A 14,586-nucleotide genomic window follows, 5' to 3' on the forward strand; every position below is an offset into this window, starting at 1 on the left:
TAGCAGTGATTATAGGATCTTAGTTTTCATAACTAGAAGTATTGAATATAAAAGCAGGAAGGTTACGTTGAATATGTATAAAGCTCTGGTCAAGCTCCAACTAGCATATCTCATCCAGGTTTGGTCACCATATTTTAGGAAGATTGAGAGAGTACAGAGATTCACCAAAATGCATGAGGAACTGTAGCTAGGACATTAGATTAGATTCTCTACAGTGTGGAAACAGGCTCTTCGGCCCAACAAGTCCACACCAACCATCTGAGGAGTAACCCACCCAGACCCATTTTCTTCTGACTAATGCACCTAACACTATGGGCAATTTAGCATGGCCAATTCACCTGACCTGCACATCTTTGGACTGTGGGAGGAAACCGGAGCACCCGGAGGAAACCCACGCAGATATATGGAGATTGTCTGTGTGGAGTTTGCACAGTCATCCAAGGCTGGAATCGAATCTGGGACCCTGGGACTGAAGAAGATGATTGTGGGGAGGTTGAAGAGAGGAGTATAAGATTATGACAGATTTAGATAAAGTAGACAATGAAACATTGTTCACATTGGCTGTTGATGCAGAGACTAGTGTCAGAAACTTTTGAGCAAGTATTGCAAGAATTAAAAGTAATTAAAAATGTGAGAAAAAGAACCTTTTTACATAGTAAGTGGCAATCAGCTGAACATTTTATATATTCATTCACGGGATGAGATCATCACTGGCTACACCAGTATTTATTGCCCATCCCTAAATTGCCCAGAGAGCAGTTAACAGTCAATCGCAGTTCTGTGGGTCTGGAGTCATATATAGGCCAAACCAGGTAAAGAAGACAGTTTCCTTCCCTAAAGGACATTAGATCAACAATAGATTTGTGGTTATCAGTACACTCTTAAATCCAGGATTTTATTGAATTCATATTCCACCATCTGAGTGGTGGGATTCGAACTCTGGTTTTCAGACCATTATGTGAGTCTCTGGATTAACAATCCAAAGAAAATACTACTAAGGCTGCTTATGAGGGTGGTAGAAGTGGAGACTTAAAAGGAAATTGTAAGGGCACTTAGACAAAATAAACATGCAGAAATAGGGAATGTTTTCCAATCTGGGAAATACACAGATTGGATTACTCAGCAGAAAGCCAGCATGGCCTAAACAGGCCAATTGGGTTTCCTCTCTGCCATTATAACTCAAGCAACTCAATTTAGATTCATCAATATTAAAAACTTTGCTGCCATTATTATATTTACCCCAAAATCTGCTGATGCATTATTCATACTCATTGATTTACACTGAGCAATATCTCAATTTAAATTCTCATCCCTCTTAAAATCCCTCAATTCTCTAATTTTGCAACTTCGCCCGAGCTCTAGGTATGTGCACTCTTCCAATTCTGGCGTCTTATGCCTCCCTGATTTTAATTGTTACCATCACTTGTGTCTGCGCCTCCAACTGCTGAAACCATAAGCTCTGGAATTCCCTCCCTAATCCTTTCCACTTCACTTTCTTCCTTTTAAAGACACTTCTTAAAGATGACCTCTCTGAACAAGCTTTAGTCACTGATTTTATATGTGACTTCCTCCAATTTTGTTTGATAATACTCTTGCAAAACATCTTAGAACGTTTTAGAATTTACCAATATCTAAATAAATGCAGGTCACTTTATACTCCATAACAAACAATTTTAAGATAATCTAAAACTTAAATATTGTTGCCATAGATTGGCGAGCATTTTCATGATCCTGTAAACCTATGGGCAGGATATAAAAAATGTTCACCATCTGATAAATGATCCTCTCCTGCCTTTGACTATCCACCTCCCTCTATTGCAACTTCGTTCTTTTCCATTAATCACATGTTCTGTAGTCAATATTTTCTTTCCTTTAAGGTATAAATACACTTGCTCTTCTACCTCATTCTTACACTAAATCAAAAATCATACAGTATCAAATAGCTCCGAATTAAAAAAAAGACACATTGCACTTGCACACGTCACCAGAATTATTTGACATCCATCCTACCCCAAAACTATGAGTATCTTCCTCTCTCTGAAGAAAAACCCATGATCTGAAACAACAATGCTCAGTCCTTTTTTCTGCAACTTCAACGTTGTGAATCACATTATGATGATCGTACTACCGAGTACTTCTTGCTTACAATGACCAAGCTCCTTTGCTAGTTATCTCTTTAACCTATCAGATACAGGTCAATATGAGGAGTTGGAGAATTTCTAAATTGGGACAATGCATGTTTACTCAATGAGTATGATCACATCCATTAAAGAAATCTGCATCTTACTGAAAGCCAAGAATAGAAATGAGAGAAAACTGCCATTTATGGAAAACATAAATTTTATGAAAAAAAAACAAACATCATCGTTTAGCAGTCACATTTATTCAGATGTTAAGATTAACAGTTGATTTTATTATTTGTCAAATGGGTAACTGTGATGACATTTATTTCGTTGATACTCTGGTTCTTTTGTTCCAAGAAAAGTTTGCACCGTATGACTTTGGTCTGGGCACCTTTACTTTCTTTTCCTCTACTTCATAATTCCAACCTGTGACAAAAAAAAGAAATGTTTTGTTCCTTAAGCATTCTTTAACATGATGTTTCCAACTTTATTTGATCATTTAATGATGTAGTCCACAATAGTGCAGGCCAATTTTAAACTAAACTTCTCAATTAAACTGTAAATTTGTAAATAAGCTGAAATTTATGATATCACCAATTTGATTAATATAGGATTGTAGACTGACATTTCAGGTAGCATTTATATATCAGTGACTAAACATTTAATGTCTGCAGCAAAAAGGTGCATTATCCATCATCCACCTGTGCACTACACAAACAGATACCAAAGTTTAAACATAGAAAGTAGAAGACATAGATATTTCATTTCTCAACATCCTCTTTTCCTACGTCCACTTTTCCAAACTAATATTTACCATTAAACCTTTTACTGACTTCCTGAAAGCAGACATTAAATATTCTCAATTCTCAGTAGTTTCTCTGAACCTCTATTCTAAGGTTTATATATTAACTTGTATTATTCCCTCCAACCTGCTTCGATTTACTCTGAACCATTTCTTCATAGTTTAACACATCTGTCATTTTAACTCAAAATGCACAGTTCAAAGAAAAAGGCTAATTTTTTTCAAGATGTTTTTCATATTTATGTTACTTCATACTTGGAAACATTTTGGCTAATCCTGTAAAGTCTCAATAACCTTTGGAATTTGTGGAACTGAACACTACACTTTATTTTAAATGAAACTCATGAGATTTTTATTAAAATAAAGCTTGGCAGTCAAAAATACCCATTTTTAATATTCTGAGACATATACCCAAAATCCTTTGTCCTTCAAAAGCCAAGCCTCCTTCCTATCATAGTACAATTACTCTGATAGAGTCAGAGATGTACAGCACGGAAACAGATTCATCAGTCCAATTTGCCCGTGCCGACCAGATATCCTAACCTAATCTCGTCCCATTTGCCAGCACCCAGCCCATTTTCCTCTAAACCCTTCCTATTCATATACCTATCCAGATACCTTTTAAATGTTGTAATTGTACAAGCCTCCACCATTCCCTCTAGCAGCTCATTCCATACACGTACCACTCTGTGTAAAAAAGTTGCCCCTCAGGTCCCTTCTTTCCCTTCTCAGGTCAGCCCACAGCCTCCAATGTTCCAGGGAGAACAGCCCCAGCGTACTCAGCCTCTCCCTATAGCTCAAACCCTCCAACCCCAGCAACATCCTTATAAATCTTTTCTGAATCCTTTCAAGTTTCACAACATCCTTCCTACAGCAGGGAGACCAGAATTGCACATAATATTCCAAAAGTGGCCTAACCAATGTCCTGTACAATCACAACATGGCCTCCCAACTCCAATAGTCAATACTCTGACCAATAAAGGCAAGTATACCAAACACTTCTTCACTATCCTATCTCTCTGTGACTGCACTTTCAAGGAACTATGAACCTGCACTCCAAGGTATCTTTGTTCAGCAACATTCCCCAGGACTTTGCCATTAAGTGTCTAAGTCTTGCCCTGATTTGCCTTTCCAAAATTGTTAATTTTATTTTAGCAAAAAGCATCACCCAAACAACTTTGTACTCTGACAGCCATTTTTAACATATTCTAAGGAACACTTTGAAACTTAGAATCATAGGGGACCGAAGAGACCCTTCAACCCATCAAGTCTGCACCAAAAAAAAGCTATTGTAAAGCAACATTAGTCCAACATTTCAGCACTTGGTCCATAGCCTTGACTGTTATGACATTTTAAGTGTTTAAATAAGTATTTTTTAAATGTTGTGAGGCTTCCTGCCCTAACTAACCTTCCAGATTCCTACCACTTTCTGGGTGAAAATCTTTTTCTTTAAATTCCCTCTAAATGTCTGAACTTTTACGTTGAATTTATATCCCCTTGTGATTGATCCCTTTTTAAAAATTCACTCGTGGGACATGGGTGTCACTGCTGGCCAAAATTTATTGCCTGTCCCTCATTGCTGTTAATAAAGGTGGTGATGAGCTGCCTCCTTGAATTGCTGCAGTCCACACCTTGTAAATTGACCTACAATGTCCTAAGGGAAGGAATTACAGGATTTTGATCCAGCAATGGAGGAACAGCAATATATTTCCATGTCAGGAAGGTGAATGGCATGGAGGGTGAGTCAGGAAGGTGAATGACGAGGGCTGCAGATACCTGGAAACACAACCACCTGCAGGTAGTTGTGTTTCCAGGTATCTGCAGCCCTCGTCATTCTAGATGGAAGTGGCCGTGGGTTTTGAAGGAGCTGTTAAGGTGAATTTCTGCAGTGTAAGTTGTAGATAGTACATACTGCTGCAACTGAGGGTTGTTGGTAAAGGGAGTGGTTGCTTGTGGATGTGGTACTAATCAAGCGAGTAGCTTTGCGCTGGATAGTGTCAAGCTTGAGTGTTGTTAGAGCTGCAGTCATTCAGGCAAATGGGAGCACTCCCTCACACTCCCGACTTGTGCACTGCAGACAGTGGACAGGCTTTGGTGAATCTGGAGGTGAATTACTTGCCTCAGTATTTCCAGCCACTGACTTGTATCCACTGTATTTATATGGTTAGTTCAGTTGAATTTCTGGTTAATGGTAATGCTCAGGATGTTGGATGTTGATAGTGGGGGATTCAGTGATGGTAACACAATTGAATGCCAAGGGTTAGATAATCTCTTATGGGACATGGTCATTGCCTGGCGTTTGTGTGATACGAATGTTACTTGCCACTTGTCAGTCCAAGTCTGGATATTGTCCTGATCATGTCGCATTTGAACATGAGCTGCTTCAGTATCTGAGGAGTCGTGAATTATGCAATCATCCGTGAACATTGCCACTTCTGAGCTTATGATGGGGGTGGGTGGTCATTGATGAAGCAGCTGAAGATGTTTGGGCTTCGGACACTACCGTGAGGAACCCCTGCAGAGATGTCCTGGAACTGGGATGAGTGACTTCCCACAACCACAGCCAAAACCATCTTATGTGCCGGGTATGACTTCAACCAGCAGAGAAGTTGCTCTGATTCCCACTAACTCTACTTTTGCTGGGGCTCCTTGACGCCACAGTTGGTTGAACGTAGCCTTGGTGTCACCTCACTTCTAATATTCAGTGCTTGTGCCCATGTTTGAACCAAGTCTGTAATGATGTTTGAATAATGTTCGCAGAACCCAAACTGGGCATCATTAAGCAGGTTATTGCTGAACAGGTGCTGTTTGGTAGCACTGTTGATGACACCCTCCATTACTTTAGTGATGATTGAGAGTAGACTGAAATAGCTGTAATTGGCCAGGTTGGATTTGTTCTTTTTGTATACAAGAAATATCTGAGTAATTTTCCACATTGTTGGGTAGATGCCACTGTTGCAACTGTATCGGAATGGCTTGGCTAGGGAAGCAGCAAGTTCTGAAGCACAAGTCTTCAGCACTATTGACAGAATATTGTCACAGCCATAGCCTCTGCAGTATCCAGTGCCTCCAACTGTTTTCTGAATATCACATTAAGTGAACTGAATTGGTCGAGTCTGGTATTTGTGATGCTAAGTGCCACTGGAGAAGTCCAAATTGGATCAACCACTTGGCATTTTTGGCTGAAGAATGCCTGAACTAAGGGGAACAGCTGCTCTCTATTCACCACGTCCATATCCTTCATATTCCTAGACACCTCAATCAGATGCCCTTTTCGCATTCTCTGCACAAAAGAAACAGCCTGAGCTTATCCAGTTTCACTTCATAGCTAAAGTGCTCCAGAACTGCATGCAACACTCCAACTGTGGCCTAACCAAAGTTTTGAATAGTTCCAACATAACCTTCCTGCTCTTATAATCTAGGACATTACTGATAAAAGCAAGTGACCCGTCTAAATTTTTAACAACCCAATTAAGCTATCCTGTCACCATCAGTGATCTGTGGACAAGCACTTCTAAATACTTCTGTTTCTTGGAGTTTCCTAGTGTCCTGTGATTCACTGAGTGCTCCTTTCTCTTGTTACTTTATCCAAAGTGCAGCAACTCTCAATTCCGGGTTAACTTTCATCTGCCACTGATCTGCCCGCCTGACTAATCCTCCTGTAAATTAAGTCCTTCGTCCTCACTAGTCAACCTTTGTGTCATTACTCAAACATTTTCTTCTATATCATTTAGATGTATCACAAACCTTAACGACCCTAGTACCAATACTTGTGGTATGCCACTGTCCTCCAGTCTCACAAACAACCCTCTACTACCAACATCTTCTGTCACTTACCACTATGCTGATTTGTATCTAACTTGCACTACCATCATCTACACACCTAATCACCTTCTCAAAAAAATTCAATCAAATTTGTTAGACAGGACCTCACAAAGATATGCTGACTATCCCTGATCAAACCTTGCCTCTCTAAATGGAAATTAATCCACTCCTTCAGAACTTTCACCAATAATTTCTCGACCATAGATATAAGATAGTTACCCGATTCATACGTACTGCTGTGCTTGAAAAGTAGAATCATATTAACTGTCCTCCAGTTCTCTGGTATGTCCCAGTGGCCAGAGATGAATAAAAAATTTGTGACAGAGCCTCTGTAATTTCCTCCTTCATCTCCCTCATATTCTAATCCCTGGGATAATGGACTTGGGGAATTCTCCACTTTTAAGCCTACCAAAACTTCCAATTCTACCTTACTCGCTCTGTCAATCCACTCAAGAACCTCTCAGTCTCTATTCCTAACTTCTCTACCTACATCCTCCATCTCCAAAGTGAAGACAGTTGGAAAGTACTTGTTTAACATCTACCAAGGTCTCCGGCTCTACACACAGATTGCTCCCTCGGTCCCTCATGGGCCCTACTCTTTCCTGGGTTACCTTCTTCCCTTTGATAGGTTTACAAAGTATCTTAGCATTCTTTCTAATCTTACTGACCATGTTTTTTCATGCCTCCTCTTTGCTCTCCTAATTGGTTTCTGAGGATCGTCTCTGCACATTCTGTACTCCTCCAGGGCCTCTGTCAATTTGCTCCCTTTGTATCTGTTAAAAGTCTGTCTTTTCCTCCTTATTTAGTCGTGAATATTCCTGGATATCCAGGGTTCTTTGGGTTTCTAGATTTCATCCTTAAAGGCAACACGTTGAGCCTGCACTCTCACCAATTATACTTTGAATGCCCCCAATTGTTCTGCGGTAGAATTACCCAGAAGGAATTGTCCCCAGCCTACTTTGGCCAGATCCTGCTTCATTTTATTAAAATCTGCCTTCCCTCAGTCCAAAACCTTTTTTTGAACACCATCTTTTTCCTTTCCCATATCAAACTTAAAACATGTGGTGTTTTGTAATTATTAAATGCTCTCCCACTGCCGTCTCATACATCTGTCCAGCTTCATTCCTTGAATTAGATCCAGCATAGCACTATTCCTTGTTGACCATCTACATGTTGCTATAAAAATCTCTCCTGAATACATTCTTCTTATCTTCCAAAGAACCAATGCGTTGCCTGAAATTTCCAGCTAGTTTATGGCTTAAATTTAGCAACAGTTACACTGCAAACCCTCTTCTTGAAACAAAAATCAAGGAAATTCTGGCTTACATGACTTAGAATCCCTACAGTATGGAAGTAGACCATTCCGCCCATCGAGTCCACACCAATCCTCTGAAGAGCATCTCACCCAGATCACTTCACCCCCCATAACACCACATTTCTCATGGCTAATCCAACTAGCCTGCACAACCCTGGACACCATGGGTAATTTAGCTTGGCCAATCCACCTAACCTGTACATCTTTAGACTTTGGAAAGAAACCTGAGCACGTAGAAGAAAACCACGCAGAGACAGGTAGTGTCCCCAAACCCCAGGAGCTGTGAGGTAGCAGTGCTAACCATTGTACCACTACGCCATGTAAGTACTTATGCCCTTGTATGGGGAATAACATTAAAATGTACTAGCCATTAGCAATGCATACTTAAAGAATTAAGCAGATACCATAGAAAATAACGTGCCTTATATGGTAACTGTTTCTGAGATACAAAAGTGATAATTTTGATTGTAAATTATCTGTAAACTTGAATGGCACAATTTTCTCATGATGATACAGTCCAGTAAACTATGCAAAATTTTCAGATAAAATTGAATTCATAGTTAATCAAAGCAAGTGCTTTAATAAAAATGTGCAAAACTAGATTTCTTTCGGCCCTGGTGTTTTGTCAACCTTTACACTAAATAATTTCCTAAAGTGTTTGCTTATATTATGATTCTCACTCCCAATTACTCACTATTAAAGAGAAGGACATATCTATCAGGCAAGGCCTGCAAAAAGTGGTACGAGGCCCAAAAAGAGAAAATCTCCTTGACTTTGCTTTCACCAATCCATCTGTTATCGATTTAACTGTCCATGACCATACTACTAGGAGTGACCACTGCAGTTCCTAGGCACAAAATCCTGCTTTCACCTCATGTGCGTGCTTTTTTTTTACCAGAACAGATCTAGCAGCTCAAAACTGGGCTTCCACAGTGCATTCAATTACAACAAGAAATCTCATAGTCCAGCATATCTCTCACTACCATTACTGTCAGGCCAGAGGAATCAACCCTGCTTCAATGAATATTATGGATACATAAGTGCATTGAGCATTATTAAAATGAAATGCCAACATTACGAGGCTACAATACACATCTACATTGATACTGTACAGCAGGATTAGCATGTGAAAGACAGAGCGCAGTGATGCCACAAGGGATCAGATTAAAGCCCTGTAGCCTTGCCACATCTAGTTGTGAATGATGGTGAGCAAATAGATAATATTTCTCTCTAGAAGCATGGTGTAGTACATGGTGTAGTTCCTGAGATACTTGAAATAATCTATAGATTTATTCTTTACTTTTTTAAACGATATATAGCAACTTTCATGGTCTTTGGAATACGATCCAAAGATATAGGAGTAGAATTAGTCCATTTGGCCCATCAAGTCTGCTCTACCATGCAATCATGTTGATGAATGAAAGGTCTGTTACACCCTAACAGAAGCTTGAATTATTTTTTAAAAACAGTTGTTCATAAAATGTGTCTGTTATATTATCTAAAAGTAATCACTTCTACTATGGCAACACCATTAATATAATACTGGTTGGAATTTTTAGACAATTGCGAATTGCACAAATATTAGGCTTTTTTTTTAAATGGATAAGAGTTGAAATTAATGCTAGCCAAGTTCACATAAGATTCAACAAACAAACTTATCATGTATGTTTATTTTTACACTGGCAGAAACTAGCTTAAAATAAAGACTTCACAACAATTTCTCTTGTCTTTAGACTTTGAATATTAAGACTATACAGAATTACCACACAGTTCACATACATATTTGCTACGTAACAATTGATTCTAAGTCCTTAATTTTATTCAGAATGGTATTGCATTACAACTAAAGTTGCAGCAGAAATGTCTAATTGTGATCCAGGGCAATTTTAACCTCATTACCAGATTTAGTAAATAGTAAAATACCATTTTTTTCCACAAATGCAATTGCATCCTCCTTGGTGGTAAAACTAATATCTATATTTGATAGTGGATCAGCTCTGTAATGAAAAGAAGAATTATAAGTCTTTTACAACAATCAAACTTTGTTCCTATTAACTATACATCTAATTGCAGCATTTCAGTCTGTTTAAAGTTGAAAACGTTAAACAAAATCAGTCAGCTACACTTTCACCGAGAAGGAGAAAAGTACCAACGTCAGAAGGGCAATCACTCTTTGTCATACAATATGATGAGAGTCTGGGTCACTTTTTCTTTACTGCCAGTGGGAAAATTCAAATTCCCTACTAAAATACAATGTAGTCGCATCCTCACTGCAAGGCAGCAGTTTTGAGAGAAACCCATCACAGCCTTCTCAGATTAACAAGGGTATAAATGCAGTCTTCTATGCATCTAAAAATCTAATTTTGAAAATATTTTCTATGATCTGCAAATGGACGATTATAATTTTGAGATCATCAATACTATTCCAGCAAGAGAATTATGTACTATGTCTTCACTTTAGAATAATTTATTTTTTTCGTCATTAACAACCTGGCTAAAATCAGGAACTTCAGACATGAGGACAATTTGAAGAATTTAAACCATAAGACCATACCTTGGGGAGTTTTTAAATGGAAAAGAGAAGGTTGAGAGGAAGTGGTGACAGAGGCTTTCAAAGTCTTGAGGGGTCTAGACAGAGTGGATAGGGAGTGATTGTTCCCATATGCAGAAGGATTGAGAACAAGAGGGCACAGATTGAAAGTAACTGGAAGAAGCAAATTAACATGCTTTCCAGAGGTACAGATGCAATGGGCAGAATGGCCTCCTTCTATGAAATGCTGTAACAATTTCATAATTTCTATCTAGTGCAAATTGACTGGTACTCCTAACTCGTAACTAAAGAGTAATTTAGCTAACTATTGACTGCTCATTGAAATAGCAATTCACTCAGCTATCATGACGACAAGTCACCACTACCTTCTCAAGTGGAACTAGGGACAGGCATTAAATGCTGACCTTGTCAGTAATGCATACATCCTGTGAATATAAAGGTTTAGTGCTATTAACAGTAAAACACTAATGATAATGAGATCTGCACATGTGAAGACGTGAAAGTTAATTGCTTACAGAGTATGTTTATGTTTAGTTCTACTTCCTAATTAAACATTATTAAAGTCGTATTTAATGAAAATAAAACTCACGTGGATGCCCAACCCATTAAAGGATTTTCCCAGCGTTCCTTGGTGTCAAACTCCAGCTTCCAAATCTTTGTGTTGTTCACACCAGATTGCATTGCGTTCCGCGCCGGAACAAAAATCCTCACTCGCCGTGTTTTTACTTGGACCTCTGGAATTCCGGTTACTGGACTGATATCCTGGCATCAGAAACAGATTATATGAAATAGCAGTAGATAATTCAGTGCTGATCTCGGACTTCAAATCTTCAAATCCACCTCCTTGCACTATCTCCTAATTCCCTTAAGATTCCAGAAATCTCTTGATATTTGTCTTGAAATTACCCAATAACAACAAAACATGTATTCATTCCAAAGGTCCACATGAATTTAACAATATGATCGTTTTACTATAATTGAGGGGCAAACAACAAAAATGCAAATCTGGTTCGTAAATCATTACACATCTGCATACCAGGCAATAAATGTTTAACCAATTTGAAAGATGAGAATGTGATTTTGCGATTCATAGCTATAGGATCAGTGACATAGTTTGGAGGTTTTCTACATAGCTAATTGGCACCAGCTGTGTCATCTCCAAACATTGCAAGAACAACAATATGGACATCACATATAATATTTTATTGCTTCTTAAAACTTATTTGTTTTCTGTTCTGTGATATTTTTAATTTTTATATACTTGCACATACATTCTTTTTATGGTTTCAAGTTGAGACAATGAAACCAGCCTTTTGTGGCAACACACTTGATGAACTCTTACTTGAGATTTAAAAAAAAACCTCTCTTATCTTTGGTCACAATAAAAATACACTGTGTTCTCGTATAATGTGACAGGTGCATACCTCTGCAACCTCGCATTACAGAGTATTGCGCTATGGAAACTATTATAGAAAATTGCACTGCTGAAGATTGCTATAGTCGTTCAGTAGAAAGTTCGTATTATTCAAACATTGTATACAATTCGGCAAACACATCATGGTCAATTCGTGTTGACGAAATGTGCGTTATACCAGCATGACCTGCATTGTTTGTCAAGTATCACCTCATTTCACCATTGCAAGTGCAAAGAAATCTTTTTGAAATCTGCAAGCTGTTTGAGAAAGACAACAGCTGAGATAGTTCCAGAGCACAAAATAATTACAAATTAGAACTGCTTTTATATTGTTGCTATGTTTATACTGAGTTCAATGCAGCATCAATTATGTAATCCTAAACACGCATTAGAATGAGTGTGTCAGATCACCACAAATAGAATCAATCTAATCTAAATTGATGTTCCGGTATTGGAACAAAATAAACCTGGGTCATGTACTCTATTCCAAATATTGTTTTGTTATACGATTCCATTTACACTGATACAATATTGGAGATGCATGATATAATATTTAATATATGATATTTATGATATTTTAACCCAATAGCGAAGTTGCTGTAGTATCTTTTAACTATTAAAAAGATACCACAGTATAATTCGACAAGACCTTCCCGTCCATGTTTGACCATGGTACCATCTCCATTTTCATGTTTGTGGTTAACCCAGTATTGTATCAGGGGAGTGAGGTTTAAAAAAGACGTAAAGGGCAATTTTTTTTTTAAAAAGAGGATTGTTTGCATGTGGAATGAACGTTCTGAGGAAGTGGTGAATGTGGGTACAGTTACAATGTTTGAAAAACATTAGGATAAGTACATGAATAGGAAAGGTTTGGAGGAATATGCCCAGAAGCAGGCAGGTGGGACTAGTTTAGTTTGGGATTATGTTCGGCATGGACTGGTTGGACCGAAGTGTCTGTTTCTGTGCTGTATGACTCTGATGCTAAAGATGAAAATATATCCTTGCTTACTGCAAACAACTCTCCTTGAGTTCTTTTTTGGCAAAGGAAAGGACAAATTCATGTTTTATTCATGTATTAAGAGGCAATGCCCTGACAAATTCTTTTCAGGATCAAGGCTGCATTCCAACATGGAAGGTATTCAATACGTAGAGAACATGTGAAGAAAACAGCACTTCCTTTGGTCAAATAACAGTCATTCACTTTTAATAATTTTGCTTTATATGCTAAGAGCAGCTCAGTCAGCAGATTAAAAAGATTTATAAACATTTCTGCTAAATTGCACATTCCATTTGCAGTTGGAAATTTCAACATATGGAGCTGCATTACATGAATCTTTTAAAGTAATAAGTTTTAGATTAGACAATAAATTTAAAGCTCTGTTGAATAGCGTATACTTGTCCCATGAGAAATCATTGCCTGCCCGTCAGTGAACAGTAGCTGATACACTCCATTAATGACTTAGCCACTATGGTCTGTGGACAAGGTGACTCAGTGTTTTCTTTTTATAGGATACAAATAATTGGATTTTTTGAAATTCACTTCTGGCCATTTGCAAGAAAGTACTATGCACATCCAAATCAGATCCATTTTCATTTGCCCCAATCTAACAAAACATTCATGACTCAGTAGGCCCGTCATTTTTATTTTAAATATAAATCATTGAAAGCCATTTTAAGGTCTTCTAAGCCACTTCTAAGATTTCAGAATTGCTGTAAAATCATCCAATAATTGCCAAACGTGTCTGTTCTTTGAGATCCCTGAGAAAAATGAGCCTTTCTGAGCATTCTCATTTATTACAAGAAATGCTTAATGGTGTTCAGCAACTAAAACTATTTGACAGTAAGTCAGTGCTTCCCAAAACTCAATTGTTCAAATAGGGTTACAATGCTGTGACTACCTGACCAGAGAGAGCTTTTGGGTTGGGAGGAAATCGCTAATTGTTTAATCGCTTATTGTTTAATTTGTTACTGGGCTCCAGAAGACAACATTCAGGCCTCAAGGACTGGCTGCTTAAGTCACATCCATTCGTGAAAAATCTGCAATGAAATAAAGGGGCCAAGGATCCGTATATTCCTGTACAGGATTAGTGGTGCTGGAAGAGCACAGCAGTTCAGGCAGCATCTGAGGAGCAGTAAAATCGACATTCTGGGCAAAAGCCCTTCATCAGGAATAAAGGCAGAGAGCCTGAAGCGTGGAGAGATAAGCTAGAGGAGGGTGGGGGTGGGGAGAAAGTAGCATAGAGTACAATAGGTGAGTGGGGGAGGGGATGAAGGTGATAGGTCAGAGAGGAGGGTGGAGTGGATAGGTTGAAAAGAAGATAGGCAGGTAGGACAAGTCATGGAGACAGTGCTGAGCTGGAAGTTTGGAACTAGGGTGAGGTGGGGGAAGGGGAAATGAGGAAACTGTTGAAGTCCACATTGATGCCCTGGGGTTGAAGTGTAGCATACCCAGGTAGCATCAACTTCACCAACACATTCCACCCTGACCTTAAATTTACCTAGACCATCTCTGACACCTCCCTCCCCTTCCTGGACCTCGTCATCTCCATTAATGAC

General features: G+C 38.6%; 1 protein-coding gene across 1 annotated transcript in view; it reads right to left on the reverse strand.

Annotated features, from left to right (window-relative positions):
• Positions 1-2,363: 2,363 nt before the first annotated feature.
• The window catches only part of ndufs4 (NADH:ubiquinone oxidoreductase subunit S4), a 172,203-nt gene continuing 159,980 nt past the window's right edge, over positions 2,364-14,586 (reverse strand). Inside the window, exons 3-5 of the mRNA XM_043688445.2 lie at positions 11,206-11,378; positions 9,989-10,062; positions 2,364-2,549 (exon numbers count right to left, since the gene is read on the reverse strand). Coding sequence (XP_043544380.2) covers positions 2,446-2,549; positions 9,989-10,062; positions 11,206-11,378 — 351 coding nt within the window. The 3' untranslated portion in view covers positions 2,364-2,445. The remainder of the gene's footprint in view (positions 2,550-9,988; positions 10,063-11,205; positions 11,379-14,586) is intronic.

This window comes from Chiloscyllium plagiosum, unplaced genomic scaffold, assembly GCF_037043375.1.
Source record: "Chiloscyllium plagiosum isolate Xiang-an unplaced genomic scaffold, Cpla_swu_hap1 HiC_scaffold_1, whole genome shotgun sequence".
Lineage (NCBI taxonomy): Eukaryota > Metazoa > Chordata > Chondrichthyes > Orectolobiformes > Hemiscylliidae > Chiloscyllium > Chiloscyllium plagiosum.